General features: G+C 44.6%; 1 protein-coding gene across 2 annotated transcripts in view; it reads right to left on the bottom strand.

The window, feature by feature from the left end:
* Window positions 1-9,748: 9,748 nt before the first annotated feature.
* ELP3 (elongator acetyltransferase complex subunit 3) overlaps window positions 9,749-22,950 on the bottom strand; it is a 113,281-nt gene continuing 100,079 nt past the window's right edge. For both annotated transcript variants that reach the window (XM_067745257.1, XM_067745258.1), the window contains one exon: window positions 9,749-12,023. In XM_067745257.1, the coding sequence (XP_067601358.1) occupies window positions 11,947-12,023 (77 nt within the window). In that variant the 3' untranslated portion in view covers window positions 9,749-11,946. The remainder of the gene's footprint in view (window positions 12,024-22,950) is intronic.

The raw sequence follows: 22,950 nt of genomic DNA, 5'->3' as shown, positions 1-22,950 counted from the left end.
GTTATGTCCATTTGGTCTATAGTGTTATTCAAATTTGCTGTTTCCTTATTGACTATGTCTGGATGATCTATCCATTGTTGAGAGTGGGGTACTAAAGTCCCCAATTATTATTGTATTGCTGTTTATTTCTCCTTTTAGCCCTGTTAGGTTTTGCTTTATACATTTAGGTAGTCTGATGTTGGGTGCATAAATATTTACAATTTTATATCTCCTTGATGGATTGACCCCCTTATCATTATATAATGACTTTCTTTGTCTCTTTTTACCGTTTTTAGTTTAAAGTCTATTTTGTCTAAGTATAGCTACCCCTGCTTTTTTTGGTTAGCATTTGCTTGAAATATCTTTTTCCATATCCCTTTACTCTCAGTCTTTAAGGCTAAAGTGAGTCTCTTGTGGGTATCATATTGTTGGATATTTTTTTAAAAAATAAATTTATTTATTTTTGGCTGCTTTGGTTCTTCGTTGCTATGCACAGCTTTCTCTAGTTGCAGTGGGGGCTATACTTCATTGCGGTGCATGGGCTTCTCATTGCGGTGGCTTTTCTTATTGTGGAGCATGGGCTCTAGGCGCGTGGGCTTCAGCAGTTGTGGCTCGTGGGCTCAGTTGTGGCTCGTGGGCTCAGTAGTTGTGGCACGTGGGCTTAGTTGCTCTGTGGCATGTGGGATCTTCCCAGACCAGGGCTCGAACCTGTGTCCCTGCACTGGCAGGCGGATTCTTAACCACTGCATCACCAGGGAAGCCCCCCCCCTCTTTTTTTAATCCGTTCATCCATTCTATGTCTTTTGATTGGAGAATTTAATCCATTTACATTTAAGATAATTATTGGTAGGTAAGGACTTATTATTGCCATTTTGTTAACTGCTTTCTGGCTGTTTTGTAGATCCATTGTTCCTTGTTTCTTATTCTTCTGTCTTTCTTTGTGTTTTGAGGTCTTTTAGTATTAGTATGTTTTGACTTCTTTATCATGTTCTTTTGTGTAATTACTATGGGTTTTCCCCCTGTGATTACCATGGGACTTACATAAAATATCTTAATATTATAACACCATATTTTAAACTGATAGAAACTTAACTTCAATAGTATTCCTAACTTTATGCCTCACAATTTAGGTTATTAATGTTACAGTTTACAAATTTTTTATATTGTGTAACCAATAACAGATTATTGTAGTTATGGTTATTTTTTTACTACATTTGTTTTTTAACTTTTTTTTTTTTTGCGGTACGTGGGCCTCTCACTGTCATGGCCTCTCCCGTTGCGGAGCACAGGCTCCGGACGCGCAGGCTCAGCGGCCATGGCTCACGGGCCCAGCCGCTCTGTGACATGTGAGATCTTCCCCGACCGGGGCACAAACCCGTGTCCCCTGCATTGGCAGGCGGACTCTCAACCACTGCGCCACCAGGGAAGCCCTGTTTTTTAACTTTTAAACTAGAATTGTAAGTGAATTATGCACCACCATTATCATATCACAAAATCTAACTTTGACTATATATTTATCATTACCAGCCAGTTTTATTCTATCTTCTTATGTTTTTAATATGTTAAATAGCATCCTTTCACTTTCACTCAGAGAAGTCCCTTTAGCATTTCTTGTCAGGTAGGTCTAGTGGTGATGAACTCTTTCAGCTTTTGCTTGTTGGGGAAGTCTTTAACCCTCCCGCATTTCTGAAGGACAGCTTTGCCAGGTATAGAATACTTCATTGACAGGTTTTTTTTCTTTCCATATTTTTAATGTGCCATGGCCTTCTTCCTGGCCTAAAAAGCCTTATTGAGTTTTCTTTATGTGAATCTTCTCTCTTTTCTCTTGCTACTTTCAAAGTTTTTTTTTTGTCTTTGACTTTTGACAATTTAATTATAACATGTCTTGGAGTAGACCTATTCAGGTTCAACTTATTTGAGATCTTCTGGGCTTTATGGATCTGGATGTCCATTTCTATCCCCAGATTTGGGACGTTTTCAGCCATTATTGTTTTAAATATACTTCTTGTCCCTTTCTCTCTTCTTCTTCTGGAATTCCCATAATGTGGATATTACTTCTTTTGATTGTGTCCCATAAGTCCTGTAGGCCTTCTTCACCACTTTTCATTCTTTTTTCCTTTTACTCCTCTGACTAGATAAAATGTCCTGTCTTCTAGGTCATTGATTCTTTCTTCTGCACAGTCAAGTCTGCTTTTGAAGGTCTCCTTTGAATTCTTCAATCGTATTTTCTTAAGTCATTGTATTCTCAGTTCTTGGATTTCTGTTTGTTTTCTTTCGATGTTTTCTATTTATTTGTTGAAATTTCCATTTTGTTTATGCAATGTTTTCCTAATTTCATTTAGTTGTCACTGTGTTCTGGTGGTTCACTAAACTTCTTTTTTTTTTTTTTTTTGCGGTACACGGGCCTCTCACTGTTGTGGCCTCTCCCATTGCGGAGTGCAGGCTCAGTGGCCATGGCTCACGGGCCCAGCCGCTCCGCGGCATGTGGGATCTTCCCGGACCGGGGCACAAACCCATGTCCCCTGCATCGGCAGGCGGACTCTCAACCACTGCGCCACCAGGGAAGCCCTCACTAAACTTCTTTAAGAGGATTATTCTGAATTCTTTGTCTGACAGTTCATAGATCTCCATTTCTTTAGGGTCAGTTATCATACCTCTATTGGTTTCCTTTGGTGGTGTCATGTTTACCTGATTTTTCATAATCCTTGATTCCTTGTGTTGGTATTTGTCCATCTGAGTAAGTGGCTCCTCTTCCAGAATTTACATGTTTCCTTTGGCAGAGGCAGGTCTTCACCGGTCAGCTCAATTTACGTTTCTGAATGTGTGTGCTGGTAATGCTCTTGGGCAGGTGAGACTTGCTAGCAGGGTCTGTTTTTGGGTGAGGCCACTGCCTGAGCTCTGAGGTGGCAGAATGGGGCTGTGCCACTGGCTGAGAACAGTTGGATAGGACTACTAGCTTGGTTCCCTGCCCAAGCAAAGTTGGTTCTCTGCCTAAGCAAAGTTGTAGGATGAGCTCTCTGGTTGCCTCAGTTCTCCGATCAAGTTTACTAGATGGTCAGGATTGAGTACTCTACTCAGCAAAGGATGGGGCTATGAATTAGCGTCCCTGTCTTGGAGGGGCAGCAGGATGGGCCCCAGGACCTGCATGGCTTATCCTTTGGGGACTTGAATCAGGTAAGACTGCGCTGAATTCCCTGGCCAGTTGGGACCTCTGGTTTTGCTCTGCAGACAGGGAAAGCCGTGAGTGTGCTCTCTGTTCAAGTGCCTCTGTAAGTAGGACCATTGGGTGGGCCGTGCAGCTTCCCATGTGCTCTGGTCAGGTTTTCTGGTAGGATGAGCACAGGGCTGCATTTAGCAGTGGGTGGGGCTACAAATTAGCTTCCCTGCCCAGGTGCAGTGGGAGCACCAGTTCCAAGGCCTGCAAGGCTCTTTGTATGTGGTCTTGACTCAACCTGACCCATGCCCCAAATTCCCTGGCTGAACAGGGCCCCTGGCTTTGCTCTGCAGACCACCAGCTCTCTGCTCAGGGGTTGCTGGGTTCACAGCTTCCAGGTGTTATGGTCAGGCTTTTTGGTCAGGTGGGGCTGGAAGCTACACTCATCAGTGAGTGGGGCTGACTCAACTCCCCTCCATGGGCAGGAGGAAAAGCCAGCTCATAGCTGCTTCCCAGGTGTTCCTGATCAGGCTTTCTGGTCAGAAGAGGCCAGGAACTACACTCAGCTGTAGGTGGGGCTATGGTTTAATTCTCCTGCTTGGGTGAAGAGGGGAATTCTCCAAGCCCAGCAAGGCTTTTTGTTTGTGGTCTTTACTCAAGCTGACCCACTCCCCAAGTTCCCTGGCCAGTTGGTGCCACTGGCTTTGCTCTACAGGTCATCAGCTCTGCCTGCCATATCCCCTGCTCTGCTTGAGCACTGCTGGGCTATGCAGCCTCCCAGGTGTCCCCAGTCAGGCTTTCTAGCTGGAGGGGCTGGGAGCTACACTCAGCAGTAGGCTGGGCTCTGACTCAGCTCCGCCGCCTGGGCCAGGGCCGACCAGCCTCCAGGGCTGGCAAAGCTCTTCGTTTGAGGGCCCACATCAGGCAAGCCTGTATCCTGCCGAGTTCCCTGGCCAGACTGTGCCCATCTTGGCTCTGCAGATGAACAAAACGGCTGTAGTCGTTGGGACCACTGCTCAGACGCCACAGGTAGGACTCGGTCTGCTAAGATCTGAGTGGTGGTCGTTGCCAGCCCTTCCCCACTTCTCCATCACAAGCAGATTCCCGGGGGTCAAGTCCTGCAGGTACCCTTGCAATTCCTGTGGGGCATGACCAGAGTGGGGGGCTCCCAAGAAGGGACCCACAGTGGGAGCTGGATATGTACCCTTGGCTCTCTTTTCCCACTGGAGGCGCCGTAGACTCAGGGGCGATCTCTCAGTGTGATACTGCACCAGCCTGGGGATGAGGCGGTGCTGTCAGCATGCAGCGGCTCCTCTCACCCTTCTGATGTGGTGTCTTGGTCTCTGCAGTGCTGTGCTTGCTTCACCCTCACTCTTGTGGTCTAGGGTTCTCTCAGGGGTGTCTTGCCCATGAAGAACTGTTAGTTGTTCTTCTTGAGGGGGAGTGAAGGCCTATAGGAATGGATAGTGTCACTGTCTTGGTGATGCCACTGTCCTCTGTTGTCTCTTGTCTAATATTATTGGATGAAGGTTCCACCCTGTGACCTCATTTACCCTTAGTTACCTCCAGAAAGGCCTGATCTCCAAATTCAGTCACATTGGGGGTTGAGGCTTCAATGTATACATTTTGGGGGGGACACAAACATTCAGCCCATCAGAGCAGGGCTTACTGATTTTGCCGTGGAGTTGCTGTCTGGGTTGTTTCTTGAGGAACTCTATATGATTGTATGTTTAAGTCTTTCCTCTCGGGCTGGTTATTCTCTAGAAGAGCCTGTCAGTTTCTGGCCTGTGGGGAAACGTCTTGTCAGCATTCTGAAAACTGAGCTGGGGAAGACGGCGGGAAGTCTCAGTACTCACTATTTAATATGCATGGGTTCACTTCATCATCCTGTTCTCAGTTGTTACCCCGACCTTCGGCTTTGTCTGGAGTTCTCTCACCCAAAGATCCTCTCTTGTTTGACTCCCTTAATTCACCTCCAGTCTGTTGCTGAGGTAGTAACAGAGCACGTGCTGAATGGAGGGAACCCAGGGAACCCAGGACCTATAAAGGGGCTCTGTCAGTCCTGCTCTGGCTCTTCCCTTTCCCTCCAGTGTATGGTGTTGCCAGGTCCTGTGGCTTAAATTGTACTGGAACTTTCTCCACTATCCAGTCTCAACTGCCAACTGAGTTACTATCGTCCATCTGCTTTAGAGCTTCCAAAATCTTAGCACTTTCGTCTCCTCTTTTGTCCTTATGGATTAAAAAAAAAAAAAAAGAAATCCCCTTTAGTCTGTGTGAGCTTTGGTTGGGAGCCAAACTAGATGTGCACATTCACTCCTCTATTTTAATTCGGAAGCGTCCGTCCTTTTCTCTGAGAGTAACTTCCAGAGTTACTTGGTTTCAGCTCTCTATTTAAGTGGACTGATTACTTACTGCTGGTTCTCTTTCCGTATTATTCCTATTCCTAAGTTCCTTATTTGGATATGTCTCTTGGCTGTATTTATTCGAGTTGTTTTTCAAAGGAGAGCTCACTGGCAGTTGTGGTGAGAAGTGGCTTGAGGTTGATGGGGGTGGAGAGCAAAGAGCATCTGCAAGGCAAACATAGCTTCAAAAAAAAAAAAAAAGAAAAAAAAATCCCTTTCCAACCCAATTGCCAGCCTGAAACCATCGGTTTTAGAAATTCTAGAGCCACCACTGCTCATAGGTATTAGGGTCCTTAAATCTTTGCAAGTTTGCGAAAGTCAACCTGTTGCCTTTATACTTAGCTCTTCACTTACCAGCTTTGTGGCCTTGGTTACATCATTTAACCATTCTGAACCTTGGTTTCTCATGCATAAAATGGGGGCCAAAATTCCTACCTCGGAGGATTGTTGTGAAGGCAATACCAGGCCTGTCCGCTCAGATATTCTTCCCTTTCTCCTTCCCTTTCCCCAGCGTTCCTTTCCCTTCCTTCAGGTTGATGTAAGTAGTCCCTTAACTACTGCCCCAGCACCCCAAGCACGCAGTGGTCCAAGACCCTAGTTTTTGCAAAGCTAGATGGAGGCAGAAGCCAGCCTCAAACCCAGGCAGCTGGATGCCATGCCGGCTCTTCCTTGGAGGGTGGGGTGGGGTGGTGGCCAAGTGCCGGGCCCCTCCCCACGCCCCGCTGGACAGCAGGGACTATCGTCTTCCTGGTTCACTCCCCTGGTGGCACAGTGGTTAAGAATCCACCTGCCGATGCAGGGGACACAGGTTCGAGCCCTGGTCCGGGAAGATCCCACATGCCGTGGAGCAACTAAGCCCGTGCGCCACAACTACTGAGCCCACTAGCCACAACTACTGAAGCCCGTGCACCTAGAGCCCACGCTCTGCAACAAGAGAAGCCACCACAATGAGAAGCCCGCGCACCGCAACAAAGAGTAGCCCCCGCTCGCCGCAACTAGAGAAAGCCCGCGCGCAACAACGAAGACCCAAAGCAGCCAAAAATAAAAAGATATTAATTTTAAAAAAAGGGAGAGAGTTACAGAGAGGGCATGTGAGCCCTGAAATACCATTAAAAAAAAAAAAAAATGTTGTGAGGTTAGCTCATACCGCTAACCTCACAGACAAGATCGGCCCTGAAACAAGAGGATAACCTTCTCTGCAGGGCTTGAGCAGTTGAGGAATGTGACCTGAAGCAGTAACTTCCATCAGGGGAGATGAAATAAGGTACGGTCACCTCTGACCTCAATGAAAGTATGTTCACGCTCCGGCGCCACTCGGGGATGCAGAGCTTGGCATTTTGTGTGATGGGACTTGCTCCCAACCGCAGGTGCTGCTGCCTCTGCCGGGGCACGGCCAGGCCGCAGGCAGGTTGCTCCTTCCCCATCTCCTGGAAGGTGGGTAACAGTGAAGGATGGAAGGGCTTGGGGGCGAAGAACCACAGGGAGGGACACAGAAGCCTGTCACGGATGAGTGAGGCTTATAGAAAAAAATGAAAGCAAATCTTAATATTGAGTCAACGAGTGTATGCAGCCCCCATGCTTCATACACAATTCTAGCTATTGTGACAATGAGGATATAAACGAATGTAAGATATGAGAAGACCCACTTAAAGTGTGGGATCTGCAGACAACGGGAAGCTAGGAAGTCATTAAAAAGGATGAAGTAGATCCGTGTGTACTGACACGGGAAGATGCTGGTATTACTTACATTTTGTGGAGTGAAAAAGGTTACAAAGCGACATGCACTGTGTGACCATTTTACGTAAAGGTGACTGATGGCTGTGTGTGTTCGGGTGCGGGTGAGACGCATGGAAGCACGTTCATCACAGGGCTTACCAGTGTCTGATGGTGGGATTTCAGGTTATTTTGTACCTTTCTGTTTCATTTCAATCTGTTATATTGAGCATATATAATTTTTAGAACCAAAAAAAGCTATTTTTATTGAAACGGAAAGAGCAGACTCTCCCTTTGCTCTGCGTTCTCTCTTTTTTTTTTTTTAAACATTTTTTATTTCTATTTTAATGTTGTATCTGTTTTTTATTTATTTTTAGCTGCATTGGGTCTTCTTCACGGCTTTCTCTAGATGCGCCAAGCGGGGTCTACTCGTTGCAGTGTGTGGGCTTCTCATTGCGGTGGCTTCCCTTGCTGTGGAGCATGGGCTCTAGGCACACAGGCTTCAGTAGTTGTGGTACGCGGGCTCAGTAGTTGTGGCTCGTGGGCTGTAGAGCACAGGCTCAGTAGTTGTGGCACACAGGCTTAGTTGCTCTGTGGCATGTGGGATCTTCCCGGAACCAGGGCTCAAACCTGTGTCCCCTGAATTGGCAGGTGGATTCTTACCCACTGCGCCACCAGGGAAGCGCCTGCGTTCTCTCTTGATGACATCGTGCCCTTCCACTACCTGCACTGGGGAAAACCGGGCTGGTGACAGGTCTCAGGTTACAGGTTGTTGTGAGGATGAAATAATATGAAAGCACAGCCTCGTTGCTCAATACTTGTGTCTTCTTTAAACATAAGCTGACTGAGAACATGGGGGTGGAGTGGAGAAAGGCCGAGTCAGTGACTCGCGTTGGAATCCTAAACACACTTAGTATTATAGCTGAGCTCAGGGCTTCTGTGCTGGGCCGCTCTGCGGGCACCTTTCACGTGGATGTGTATGCGATCTGTGGACATTTAGGGCTGGTGCCGACTCTAATGGGCAACGTGGTGGCCCGGGGGCTTCAGGCCCAGCCATGATGACACCAGCCTGTGTCTTCATTTGTTAATGGGGGAAGATGAGCGTTGACCATGAGGGCTGCATAAGGGTGGCCTAGATAGAGAAGCAGCACATGGTGGGCCTCAGATGGCAGTTCCCTCCTTGGAGGAGGAGTCCTCCAGGTGGACAGAAGGGTATTCTAGGCATGTGGAGACAGGAAGAAATAAGGCTGCACATTTGGCTGTAGAAAAGCAACTGGTTTGCCCCTTGTCACAGGCATGTGTTTGATTATCTATGTTAAAATCAGATTCTTTAAAAGGTCTGTGAGCTTAGTTTCTGGAGCTGCCTGCACGGAGTTCAACACAAGCGTACAGAGGGCACACACGACCCTAAGGCACAGATGGGGCACAGATGGGGCACTGCTTGTCCTCCCTGCCACGGAAGGTGGCCAGCCTCCCTTGGGGGACTCCCTAAGTGGATGTGGCTACCTGTGCACACGCATGGGAGACCGCAGTCCATGCTAATACTGGACAACTTTCCGGGAAGCCCCCAGAATGACAGTGATATTTGGAAATGCTTTTTGCTGTTGCAGAGTCTCAGCTAGTTTCTTGTCCCTCAAAGCATGGATCTGACGATTTGTAACCCTAGACTTATGTGAATGAAACAGAAGGAATGATCAGAGGATGGGAGAGAAGGCAAAAGTTAGAGATTCTAGCAAAAAATAAGATTCTACTGCCAACAGAGAAGAAACTCCCATGTTAAAATGGGCCAGATACTGCACTTGTTACATGTTGGTCATAATAGCCAGTGCCTGTAGTGTGTTTTACATTCCACAGGCCCTGGTCTAAGAAACTGACATACGTGAGCTCATTTAATCCTGACAACTACTGCATGGGGGAGAAACTGTTATCATTTCCACTTTACAGACAGGAAACTTGCTGAGAGGCAGAGTGTTCTTGCTCGAGGTCACACATCTGTCGAGAAGCCACTTCACTGGAGTTAACCGCATTTTACATAATGTCGTGGTTTAGGCAGTGTCTCTCAAATGGGACCCCACTGGACCTTGCGCTTACCCCGACAGATGGGCGATTCTCTCATGTTATAAATTGGAGGGGGGGGGGAGTGTGTAGCCGAAAAAGGGGAGGGGACTTGCCCACAGCTTCAGAGTTAATAAGGGAGCCCAGGTTTTCAGAACCTAGATCTTGAGCTCTTTCATCAGCCTAAGGGTCTGTGGGTTCTTTATGAACAAAATTTTGTTTTTAATTAGGTGATAATCTTAAAAAACAACAACCCATAAAAACCTTTGGAAATGAAAACTTGCATTTCGAAAGCTGTTTTCATAGAACAGGCTTTGGCTTTTAAGTTGTACTTTTCAGTATTTGTTTGTGTTAGCAGACATTTTTTCCTTTAAAAGGGCTCCACATTCATTCCTAAGTTGGGGAAACAGTGAGCTCTACCAGGCCCTTTTACTTGGCGATAATGTATTTTTAAAGTCTCATTTTTTATTTGAATAGATTTCGGTCTGTTTTTGATAATTTAAAAACAACAACAAAACCTCTCCAGGAGATTTAACAAAAACTTGAGTCAAAAGCGGAGCTGTGAGTGGGCCTGAGATGGTTGCTAAGGAGTCATTCAATACAGATCAGAAACACAAACTGCAGCTTTAAACGTTTCACGCGGAGGCCGACAGGATCCTGCCTAACTGATCTTTCTCACGAGGTGGTCATTTGAGCCAGTGCACGTAATCTCTAGGAGAGCCAGGCCAGCCGGGCTGTGGAGGCGCCAGGCACCACAGATGCCGGGGACAGTGCTTGGCAGTCAGGGGAGAAGCTGAAGCTTCTAGCGGCAGAAAGGCTCGGTAAAAGAAATGTTCACATATCGAGGTCTGGGGAAGTCATTCTGGCTTATCCATGAGTTAACTTGAATCTGATGCTAAACAGAACAGCCTGTTTGTGGCCTATCAAACATACACTGTACATCTGCTTTAATTATTAAAGAAAAGGGCGCGCTGACTGGAAGAATGTCGACGTTAAACATGAAGATTAAATGCCTCTCTGGCTGGGAAGCCAATGCCGATACTCCTTCCATGACAAGACTTCCTTCCCAGGTGCCAAGAGCATACTGACTCGCTGTGCATGTGCTGATCTTTTTTGGTTTTTTTTCCCCCAAGACTGTGCTGAAAACCACGCTTCTCTGGGGCAGTTCCTCAGTTATCTGAGAGGCTGTGTTCTGGGCTATAATCGTCAGTTTGGCTCAAGATTGAGAAGTCGCTGACTTCCTTAAATGGCACTCACAGAAGGCCTCTGCAGTGCCACAGCGCGCCCACAGGAAGTCAGCGCCGTTTGCCTTGTAGCAGTTTAACAAAATGGCAAACAGGACCCAGGAAGAAACAAACAGTGCCCTGGGCAGGAAACCCAAACCCATAAGCTCATGGCAAATGTCACTGCGTTCACAGGGAGAGGAAAAAACCTTACGTGATTCTTCCTTGTATGTTGAAGATTTTATTTTTCAAACCTTTAGAAGAATCAATTCCATTTAATAAACCTTTGTAAAATGCCACAGAAGCCAAGGGATGCAGGGTTAAGCTATGTTCTTACGAACGGACCCTCTCCAGGCTGAGTCTCCTTAGATTACCTGGAAGTTACATAGAGGCAGTTCTATAAAGATGAAACTTTGAAAAAGCCAGTCTCTTTCCTATTTTTAGATTTGGGCCTGTTTTCCATTTTTTTGCTTTCACAAAAAAGTTTAACCCTGATTTTTCTCCGTTTAAAACAAACCAAAATCGATTTAAAGAATTAAAAGAAAGGGAACAGCACCTGTGGATGTGCCTCTTGACATCCACAGATGTCACCCAAACCCAGACACATGCACGGCAGACTCTGCCTGCTCAGGACAGACCAATGGGGAAGCCAAACGCCTCTCTGGGAGAAAGTGCCGCCCACGGTGTTTTGCAATTGTCAAGAGTGTGCAAAGTACAGACGATTAAAAATGTGAAAGGCTGGTTTCAAGCTTGAAACATAAGCCTACAATCTTGCTTCTTCTCTCCCCATCACACTGTTATTTCAAACCAGAATGATGTCCGTGAAAAGAAAAGCTCATTTTCTTGACCTGTGCTGGAAGGCATATGTAGTTATAGGTCAGAGATCAACGTGACAGTTTTCACATGTCCCAACCTGGCGCTTTGTCTGTACAGGATATAAATAACCTGCTGATAGAAACTGGATATAAATAACCTGCTGATAGAAACTATGTGTCCTCCTCAAATGACATAGCCAGTTTTTAGTTCATGAACCATGCAGTTCAAATGAGATGATCAGTTTGCTTTTGTCACTGTGCCTGAGTCATGGTTAGGTCACTTGCAGGCCTCATGCAGAATTTAGAAATTGGATATAGGACTTAAGCCTCGAAACGGAAGTGACGTCTTGAGAACATGCAGGAGGGCGCGGTGCGGGGGCTCTGAGCGCCCAGGCTCCGTAGGCTTGGTCAGCAGACACCCGGCCCGGCCCTGAGTGCGGCTTCCAGTCTCTGTGGCTCCAGCGGGAGGGCGAGGGGGAGGCTCCTTGTCAGGGGGTCAGGGAGGTCCATGTGCTTCGCTCAGCCTCTGTGCTGAGTGTTCAACACATCCTGAATCTCTGTTTTCTGCCAGGGAGGACAGGTGTCAAGGTGCGCTGGCGTGGCGGTTATTTTAGATTTTTTACCATGTACGGACCTTGCAATCTGTAGCCAATCTTTCTGTAATAATTCCTGGTGCCAACCCCTGTGAAGAAGCAGACAGACAAAAGTCAGAAGAGTCTCTTACTAAGCATTACTTTAGCAGCCCTCAAAAGCCAGCACACGTGCCCCTCGTAGCCGTCCTCCTTTTCCCACTCTCATTCACAGACCAAAGTCCTTTCCAGATCGAATCTCATTTGATTAAGTTTGGAACTTTAAAAACATTCTGAATTCAGGTTGCATTAAAACACAGGAACTGTATTTCAGAGCCTGTGGGTTTACAATCCTGTGGGTACCACGCAGCACGGCTTCAGGTGTTATAGGTGAATGGGAAGTGGTGGATCTAACGTGTGAGATGTCCACACTCCAAGTGAAGCGAGACAGCGTTATGGTTTCCTGGAAGGTTGAACGAGAGGTCAGGTATGGGAAGTGGAGTCTCCACAGCCGCCGGCAGCCAGGGTGCCCTGACCAAGTGAAGTGTCAGTGCCACTCACTCATCCAGAGCAACGATTTTCACCAAACACCATCAGTGGCATTAAATTAGTGCTACTTAATTTGCATTTCATTCACTTTAATTTTTTGGGGGGGTATTAATTGGTATACTTGTTTTGATATACGAGCAGTGTTAAGTACCAGGAGTTTATGTCAGTTTTATATTTGCATCCATTTGAGGAACACTAGCTGATTTAAGTCAATATTAAAGGTCCGTGAAGTTTTTTTCTTTAAAAGGAATCATTATCCTAAATGGTGCCGCTATAATGAAACAAGATCACATTTAAGAAGCTGAGCTCCTAGGAGGATAAAGCATGGCTTACGTGGTACTAGCTATACGAGTGGCTAAGAGAACGGGCTTTCGATCACTCAAAAGATACGGATTTAAGGTCTAGACCTGTCATTTTAAGGGCTGTAGCTTTGGCCATTACTTAATTACATTTTATCATCTATAATAACGTACCTATGTTTTAAGGATATTAAATATTGAATGAGATAGTCCTTGATATGTGCTTAGTCCGGAGTCTGGAAAAAGCCAATTCCTCCAGAACACTGGCTGCTGCTGCTATTATTTTAGAGCTTTTCATGGTCTGATATCTGATTATATTTCTAGCTTCACTGCTTGCTACTGTTCTCCCCTGAAACACTATGCTTCAGCCCCAGTGAAGATTTAACTTTTCTGAAAGCTCCCGGCGTGTCGGGCTCTGCCTAGCTTCCAGGCTTGGCTCATGCTGTGCCCTCTAGCAAACTGATCGAACCCAAGGAGGGGGTCGTGGGAACCTCTGATCTGGAGCTCGTCGGTCAGAAGCACAGTGACAACCTAGACTTGCAGTTGGCATCTGAAGTGGGGTCAGTCCCACCGGACCGACCTGTAACCTGTGGAATCTGATGCCACCTCCAGGGAGACAGTGTCAAAACGGAGGCAATGGTAGGCCACCTGGCTGGTGGTGCAGAGCTGAGTGATGTGTGGAAACCCCACACCTCCGGCGCAGTAGCGTTGTGGTTTTCGTGTGTGTCACGTAAAGGAAGACGCCGGCGTTTCTCTTTACCGTACTCCTCCCCACGGCTCTCCCCACGGTGCACTGCGATTGCTGGTCGGCTTCCCCACGTGGTGGAAGCTCTATGTATCTTGTTCGTCACTTTGTAGTCCTAGCGATCAGTATGTGCATGAAATCAGATCCCTGCTAGCCCCCTCCAGTCTCACCTAATTCTGTAGCCCAAACATTTACTATTTAGGAATAGGGTTTCCTACCGTGTTTTGTTTCCCACGTCTTTCAAAAAAATTTCAAGTATTAAGAAAATGGAACTGAAACTGATGTGATGAAGGTAACAGAACCGTGTCATGTGATAATAGGTCACTGGAGAATTTCCCTTTTAATCCAAGGATTACTGATATTCCGTCTTGCACAATTTCAACCTTGTCTTTGTGTTCTAATCATTACTTTTGTTCAACACTGTGGCTTGGGGTAGAGCAGGGGGAAGACAAAAACATGAACAAATAATGGGTCAGGCAGCAGCTCAGACCCACCGGATCCAGGAAGACATCTCACACCCCTCAGAGGGTACAACCACTTTATTGTTTGCACTGTCTCCTAAAGTTCTATATCCGGAAGCATGTCCTATGACCCAGCAAGTATACTCCCAGAGTGAAAAGAGAAATGAATGCTTACAGCCAACAAAAGACATGTTACTCATAACAGCCAAAACAGGAAATAACCCAAATATCTATCAATAGTAGAATGGATAAATTGTGTATTTTCACGCAATGGAATATGATACTGCAACAAAAAAGAAAGAACTAGAGCTACCTGCAATGCCATGGATGAATCTCACAGACCTAATTTTGCATGAAAGAAACCAGATGTAAAAGATTTCATCAATGCAAAGTTCAGACGCAGGCAAAACTAATTTTACGGTGATACAAGTCAGAATACTGGTTACATTTGGAAGATGATATGGACTGAAAGAGGGAACAAGGGAGTCTTCTGGAGTGCTGAAAAATGGTATATCTTGATCTGGATTATCATTGCATGTACGTCTTAGCTCAATTTAAAAAAACTCAAGAGGGGGCACATGCATTTAATAGATGTTCAATGTGTTTTGAGAGCTCAACTTGTCCAAAGAATTCAGCAAAATAAGGAAGAAGGATGAGAGGCAGGTGGTTAAGAAATCATTACTGGAGTGATCACTCTATTACATAGATGCCTCTGACGTCATTCAATGCAGTGCTTTCTATTTCTAGAATCCTGCATGCTAGAAACTATTTTTTTCATCCTCTTTCTCTGCACTTTAAAAGTTCACATTCAAACTGAACTATGCTCTGTGACATGACAGCATTCGTCAGAGGCACAGGCATCCTGAGATTAAAACGTGCTTTTCCTCATCACCTACATGTACAGACTACAGCATAAATCTAAGAATTCTGAGCAGACACGTGACATGATTGACTTACATTTGAAAGAGATCACTCTGACTGCTATTTTGAGAACAGAATGAAAGCTCCAGGAGGGCAGGGATTTTTACCTGCACCCGGGGCTAGCACCCGGAGCAATGCCTGCATATATTAAGTACTCATTGAAATATCTGTTCGATGAATGAATAAGTGACCAAGGGCAGAAACAGGGAGACCAGTTAAAAAGCTATTGCAATAATCCAGATAAGAGATGGTGGTGGCTCAAAGCAGAGTCAGGGTGGTGAAGAGTAGCTGGACCCTGGAAACATTTAAAGGCAGAGTCAAAAGAATCTGTTGATGGATGTAGGGTGGGACACACAGAGAGGGGCCCAAGATGACTCTAAGGTTTTTGGCCTGAGTACAGGAATGGTTTGGAGAAAGAATGAACTGCCAGTTAGTGAGACTGAAAGATGGTGAGAAGAGGGTGGTGGGGGGAGGACATCAGGAGCTCGGCTTTGGCTGTGCTGCAGGTGAAATGGCTATTAGACATTCAAGTGGGGATGTTGAGGAATACGTGGTTTTGGAAGCCTTTCTTGCTCTTAGATGGTCTCTTTTCTTGGATGCTCTTTTGGAAAGAAATTTGTTTTCTTTATCTTAATTGAAGGATAATTGATTTATAATAATTAGTTTCAGGTGTACAACACAGTGATTCAAAATTCTTATAGATTATACTCCATTTAAAGTTATGATAAAATACTGGCTATACTCCTTGCTCTGTACAACATATCCTTGTAGCTTATTTTACACATAGTAGTTTGTGCTTTTTTTTTTTTTTGCGGTACGCGGGCCTCTCACTGCTGTGGCCTCTCCCGTTGTGGAGCACAGGCTCTGGACGCGCAGGCTCAGCGGCCGTGGCTCACGGGCCCAGCCGCTCCGTGGCATGTGGGACCTTCCTGGACCAGGGCACGAACCCTTGTTCCCTGCATCGGCAGGTGGACTCTCAACCACTGTGCCACCAGGGAAGCCCTAGTTTGTGCCTCTTAATCCCCTACCTTCCCTCTCCCCACCGGTGACCACTAGTTTGTTCTCCATAGCTGTGAGTCTGTTGGAAAGAAATTTCTGACTGGGGCAGTTGTCTTACGAGGGGAGTTGGCTGAGGAGGAAGCAGGTGGGTGGAGGCTGGTGGAGTGGGCAGCTGAAGACAACCTGGGTCCTTTTTGATACTGTTGAATCAACAACTAACCAAGTCTGAAGCTGCTCTACCAAGGAAGCTGTTAGGAAATAATGTTTTCCGTTTGGTTTAAGCCATTTTGTTTTGGTACTTTTTTGTATTGTACTAATATACATAAGATACTTATCATTTTAACCACTGTTAAGTGTACAGTTTACTGGTATTAAGTACCTTCACACTCTTGTGCAACCATCACCACCATCCGTCTCCAGAAGTAAAACTGAAACTCTGTACCTAGTAAACAATAGCTCCCTGTTCCCTCTTCCCCCTGTCCCTGGCGACCCCCCGCTCTACTTCCTGTCTCTATGGATTTGGTTACTCTAGGTACCTCATGTAAGGGGAATCATTCCGTATTTGTCTTGTGGTGACTGGCTTATATCTTCAAGGTTCATCCATGTTGGGTTTAAACCATGTGAGTTGAGTTCTGTGTTACTTGTAACTGAAAATGTTGTAACTGACGTGAGCTTGAGGACAGGAAGAGATTAAACACATGAGGTCAAGTCAGCACTTAAAACCATAAATCAGGGTGGTAATTCTAACCATGCTGCTGTCTTATTGGCAAGTCCCAAGACAGAGCTCAGATTCCTCAGCCTGATTTTCACAAAGCTTTTCACGTCCCGTCTGGTTTACCTCTAGTTCCTGCCACAACTGACCTCAGTCCTTATAGTCCGGCGTTACCAAACAAGGCATAATTTCACTAATCCACTGGCTTGGCCGCTGCCCCTTCAGTGCTGCAGCCCATGCCCCAGGGCACTCCCATTCATCCTTGAACCCTCACTCGGACACCACTTTCGCCAGGAGACCGCTGCACACACCTCCCCTCTCCACAGAGTCTGGCATTCATAACCCCCCTCTCCACGCTGGCGGGATCCTTTAGAGTTCTACTGTTTCAGTAGTCATGCTGTGCTTTATTTTACTTGCATGTCTAACCCCCTTCCTAGAATGTAAGCCTTTTGAAGTCAATGACTTCTATCCTCAGGGCTTAGTACATATAATCAACAGGCAATAAATGCTTGCGGATTTACTGTACTGTATTCAGTTATCATTATGTTGTGTATATATAAAGAAATGTGCTCCTGGGGGATGTATTTTTTTTTAAAAAAGAAAGAAGAACTGGCCCTATGTTAGCTGCCAGGTAGTGGGAATTACTCAATGGAAAAGGGATGAAGGTGGGTAGGGCTTCTTAATCTAGTTACAGATTTCCTACTTGGTTAGCTTACAGATGTAGAGGCAGCTCTCTGATTTATACTATTACCTCTAACTAATAAAAAACTTCCCCTAAAATTTTCAGAAATATTTCTGGATTTTTAAAAAATTGAAGTACAGTTCATTTACAATGTTACCTTAGTTTCAAGTGTATAGCAAAGTGATTCAGTTATGTGTGTCTGTGTGTGTGTGTATATATATATATATATATATATATACACACACACACAGACACACATATAAGACATTGAATATAGTTCCTTGTGTGATGTAGTAGGTCCTTGTTGGTTATCTATTTTACATATAATAGTGTATATCTGTTAATCCCAACCTCCTAATTTATCCCTCCCCCCACTTTCCCCTTTGGTAACCATAAGTCTGTTTTCTATGTCTGTGAGTCTATTTCTGTTTTGTAAGTAATTTCATTTGTATAATTTCCTTAGATTCCACATATAAGTGATATAGATTCCACATTAAGTGATATCATATATTTGTCTTTCTCTTGCTTACTTAATATGATAATCTATAGGTCTACTATGTTGCTGCAAATGGCATTATTTCACTCTTTTTTATGGCCGTGTAGTATTCTATTTTCTGTGTGTGTGGGCATTATTTTATTCCTTTTTATGGTTGAGTAATATTCCATTGTACATATATACCACATCTTCTTTATCCATTTATCTGTTGATAGACATTTAGGTTGCTTCCATGTCTTGGCTATTGTATCACTCAATAATGCTGCAGTGAACACTGGGGTGCATGTATCTTTTCGAATTCGAGTTTTCTCTAGATATATGCCCAGGAGTGGGATTGCAGGGTCATATGGTAATTCTATTTTTAGTTTTTTAAGGAACCTCCATACTGTTCTCCATAGTGGCTGCACCAATTTACATTCCTACGAACAGTGTAGGAGGGTTCCCTTTTCTCCACAACCTCTCCAGCATTGATTATTTGTAGACTTTTTAATTATGGCCATTCTGACTGGTGTGAGGTTGGCTTTTTATACTTCTAATTTTACAAAATAGATGCCATTTCCCATGGACTTAAAACTGTCTATTACAGAGAATTTCAAATATACAAAAGGAGAGACAATGGTATATTGAACCTCCACAGACCCACTACCCAGCTTCAACGATTATCAATTCATCCATCAGACTTCTAATGCTTCTAGCTGTCTACCCATGTGAAGTCACAAGACAGATTTAACATTTCCTTTTGGTTCTGCTCAGCTCAGTCACTGGAGACATGTTTAATTCCCCTCTTTCAAATAAAGATGATGGTAATCTTTACCATCTTCTTTACCAGTTATTACCAGATTGAAGATGTGCAGCTGGTCAAAGAGCTTTACTTCCCCAAACATGCCACAAGCTTCATCTGTCCACCATAAATAGCTGTAGAGGTGAGAGAGAAGCTGTTCCTTACACCTAGCACAGGACTCAACACCCCTGGACAACCACAAAGTGCCATGTTCTGGAGTGCCCTGATTCCCTAAGTGTGCTGGTTAAAGGGACAGCTTTACTGGGGTACAACTCAGCATTCCTCAGTCAGATTCCCACTGAGCATGCAGGCTCCTCAGGTTCTCTACTTTTGCCCTAATACAGGAGGTGGGCGCTGGAAACTGCTACCACCTTGAGGAGAGAGGCACTCAGGCTTTGCTATGAGCCTTTTTGAAGGAAAGGCATATCTTTCAAGCTCCTCTCCTTGTTTTCAGTAACATGCTGTAGCACTGAGATGAGAAGTCTACTTCTAGACCTTCAGGGAGGCCTTAAGTCTTTTAACCTCTAGCCAGTCTGGACTCCAACCTCTTACTTAAATGACTAAACAAAAATATTCCCCATTTGTATTTCTCTGTGCCTCTTGTTTCTTGAAAGAAAGATTCTTCCTCCGTTTCTACACTCTGCAGAACAGGCTGGCAAAAGTATTAGCATTCTTAGCCAGCTTAGAAGGGAACACACCATCACCAGCGTGGGTGGGCCACACTCGGCAGCCTTCTCCTCCTTGGTTAGCAGGGCTCCTACAGTCCTCGTCACAGTAACTTTCCTCTTGTTAGCCAGCCAAGAAAAAGCAATTACCTTTCACAGCTGACGTCAGCCAAGCTCCTGGACTGACGTGGGCAGCTGTGTCACAGGCTCCTGCCCTTGAGGACAGACACGCAGCGGGGCTGTACAAGTATCCGTGTTCTCTACCTGATCGCCTGCGTGCGATTCTGCCAATCCCTGGGCTGGGGGTGAGCAGGAGTAATCTCTGTGCAGCAGTCCTCAGGGAGCCCTAGCGGCAGAGCCAACAGTTGTCAGCGGAGCAGTAAGGACGGGGAGCAGAGGGGCAGTCCACATGCTTGCTTTGTTTTATCCTCCAAGTTGCTGAACCCACAACCTGTATCTACCTATATCACGGGGGCCTTTTTCCTACTCTTGGAGGCAGGATAAATATTTTTATCTTCACTACTTTACCAGCTATGATGATGATGAAAGGAGAGAAAGTGAAAAAGAATACCTTGGGGCTCCCCGGTGGCTCAGTGGTTAAGAGTCCGCCTGCCAATGCAGGGGACACGGGTTTGAGCCCTGGTCCGGGAAGATCCCACATGCTGCGGAGCAACTAAGCCTGTGTACCACCACTACTGAGCCCATGCACCTAGAGCCCGTGCTCTGCAACAAGAGAAGCCACCACAATGAGAAGCCCGCGACCGCAACAAAGAGTAGCCCCTGCTCGCCACAACTAGAGAAAGCCCGAGTGCAGCATTGAGGACCCAAAGCAGCCAAAAAACCAAAACAAAACAAAAAACTAAAAAACAGAAGTGTGTGTGTGAGGGGGGAAAATCACAAAACCTTAAAAAGATGAATCAAAGATGAAAATGGAAAAAACCTAGCTGTTTATTTAAATTCTACTGATTCTATATTAGAAAGTATGCAATCTATTTTAACATAACTTTAGAGGAAGCAGGCAAAAGGGAGTAAACTAGTCAATGTGGTACCTGATTTGGCTGCAAAACTCTGCCTCTCCACCTTACTGCAGCCCTTTCTTTCTAAGGGGATAAATCCAACACCAGAGTAAAGCTTAGAAGCTGAAAATAAACACATTTTCCCTTTAAAAGAGAAAATAAGTCAGGAGCAGGAAATGAGCCTCAACTCAACCCAGCTTGTGATTCTAACTAACTCCATCTCAAAACAAAAGAAGCAACAACTTTATAGCTGAGCGACTGTGAAGTACAAAGCTAGAGGAAGACGACTCTTCGGAGCCCTTAGATACACGCCAGGCACGCATGCTGGATGCTCAACACACACCAACAAGACTGAGATTACTATCCTGGGAGGCGCGAGAGCTTCAGAAAGGGTCATAACTCAAGGTCACATGGCTGGGAAGTAGAAGAACCATAATTCAGGGCCAGCTTGTCTCCACAGCACGCAGAGTGTTCCCAAGGAGCCATGGTGCCTGTGCTGTGCGTGATGCCAGACCCTGCTTCCCCAGCTCTGGCTTTAAATATCTAGTTGGCTCTGATAACAGTACATCCATTTTTTATTAAAGCACAGAAAGGACATTTGACTTGTCTCAATCACCTCACCTCCTCTATCTGTGTCTAATTTCTCAGTGTCCTTTGTTTGATAAATCACTAGATGAAACAAACATGGTGACCTTATTTCCATTTCACTAACAGAGCTCAGTAAGAAACAATACTTACATAAAAGATTCTGATAACATAGGTAGGCAACACAAAACTGTGTTAAAAGACATGGCTTACAAGTGTGAGAACTACTGGGAAGGGGGATACTTTTAAATAACAACTTGATAAATGTGGTCACCCTTTTTAAAATGAAGAGAAATACGATGTAGAGTTTGGGGGAAAAAAAGCAACAAAGATGGAACAATGATGGAAACTAGACCCTAGAGGAGGAGACAAGTCAGGAGTATTTAAGCTTACAGAAAAGGTGACTTCAGTCTTTGACCAGGATCAACTTCCCAGCTGAAGACAATTTAAAAATTTAGACAAAATTAAAAATGCTTCCACTAGAAAAATATCAAAGATCTAACAGTTATTATCAGGCAGAAAATAAGGAGAAAACGTGAGCTTTGAGACGGAAGTAGAGCCTCTTCTACCTCAGTGGTGATGCCAACCCAGGAAGGTCGACCAGAGACAAGTAGGATGGGAGGAGTCACGTGGCCACCAGAGGCAGAGAACCAGCTGCCAACACCTTGAATCTCACTCCCCTTCACGAAGGGAGGTGGGGGAGCAACGAACATCTAGGTCTTGAAGTATTCCTGAAAGCAAATTCTCTCATAAAATGCTCAGCGAATAATAAAAACAAGGCACACTTAGAGACGACAACATGATAAGAAATAAGAGACTTCAAATCTGGAGTCCCTGCCATTATCTGACATAGACTGTAGAAAAGCTATGTTTACTACATACATGGAAATGGATACCGAATTTAAGAATGTTTAGAAGCAACAGGAAACTATAAAACATGAAATAACAGAGTTGAAAAAGATGCCAGAAATCAGAGAATTGAATGACAAAATAAGAACTTAGGCATCAATGGATGAGTTTAATGGTAGATTAGACTTAATCAGTAAAGTGTAAGTTAAGTCAGAAGGAACTATCAACAACGAAGCATGGAGAAACAGAATAAGGGGTGGGGGAAAGAGGGTATGAGACACAATGGATACAATGTATAGGTCTAACATATGTTTAACTGGAGTCCCAGGATGAGGGGGAAGAGAATGGGATAAAATCAATATATGAGTCAGAGACTGAAAATTACATGGGGAAAAAAAAAACAAACCACCACCAATTAAAGAAACCCAAGGAAACCTAAGTAAGCTGAAGCAGAGGAAATGCACATCTAGCAACAATCATGGGAAAACTAGAGAAACAAAGACGATCTAAAAATAGAGATACTAAAGAAAACATAAAAGCAGCCAGAGCGCATCCTCAAAGACAGACATCTGACCTCCTAACTGCATCATTAAAAATCAGAAGACCCTGGAAAGACAGCTTCAAGGTGCTGAAAAAAAGTAAATGCAAACCCAGAATTCTATACTCAGTGAAAACTTACTTTAATAAGCAAAATAAGATATTTCATACAATCAAAATTAGAATAATTTGCTACCAGCAGATTATTACTAAAATAAATTCTTTAGGTACAAAGAAAATACTTGCAAATTACCCAAATAAAATACTCATCAGTAGTAAAACAGATAAACTGTGCTATATCCACATCATGGAATCCTATATATCAATAAAAATGAATAAACTATCTTAGAGATTCAGCAACGATTGAAGAGCAAAGAAAGCGATAAATATACCAGTAAATCTAAATGAATATGGACTGTATATAACAATAATTATAGTAGTAATAATAATAATGTCTTGGATTTTTGAAAAAATATATCTCACACCCAGACACTTCAGAAAAGAGGACATCTAAATGGCCAACAAGCATACAAAAAGGCAGTCAACTTCATTAGTCATCAGGGAATGTAAATTAAAACTACAAAGAAACACCACTACATACACATCATACTGAACAACTGAAACTCTTATACATTCCTGGTGGGAGTGAAAATTGGTAGCCCTTTGGAAAACCACTCTGCAGACTCTTATAGTTGAACACATGTATTCCCTGAAATCCAGCAATGCCACCCCTAGGTATATAT

This window comes from Pseudorca crassidens, chromosome 7 (genome assembly GCF_039906515.1).
Source record: "Pseudorca crassidens isolate mPseCra1 chromosome 7, mPseCra1.hap1, whole genome shotgun sequence".
NCBI lineage: Eukaryota > Metazoa > Chordata > Mammalia > Artiodactyla > Delphinidae > Pseudorca > Pseudorca crassidens.
The sequence above is the reverse complement of the archived record's forward strand: the minus strand, read 5'-3'. Positions and strand labels throughout refer to the sequence as shown.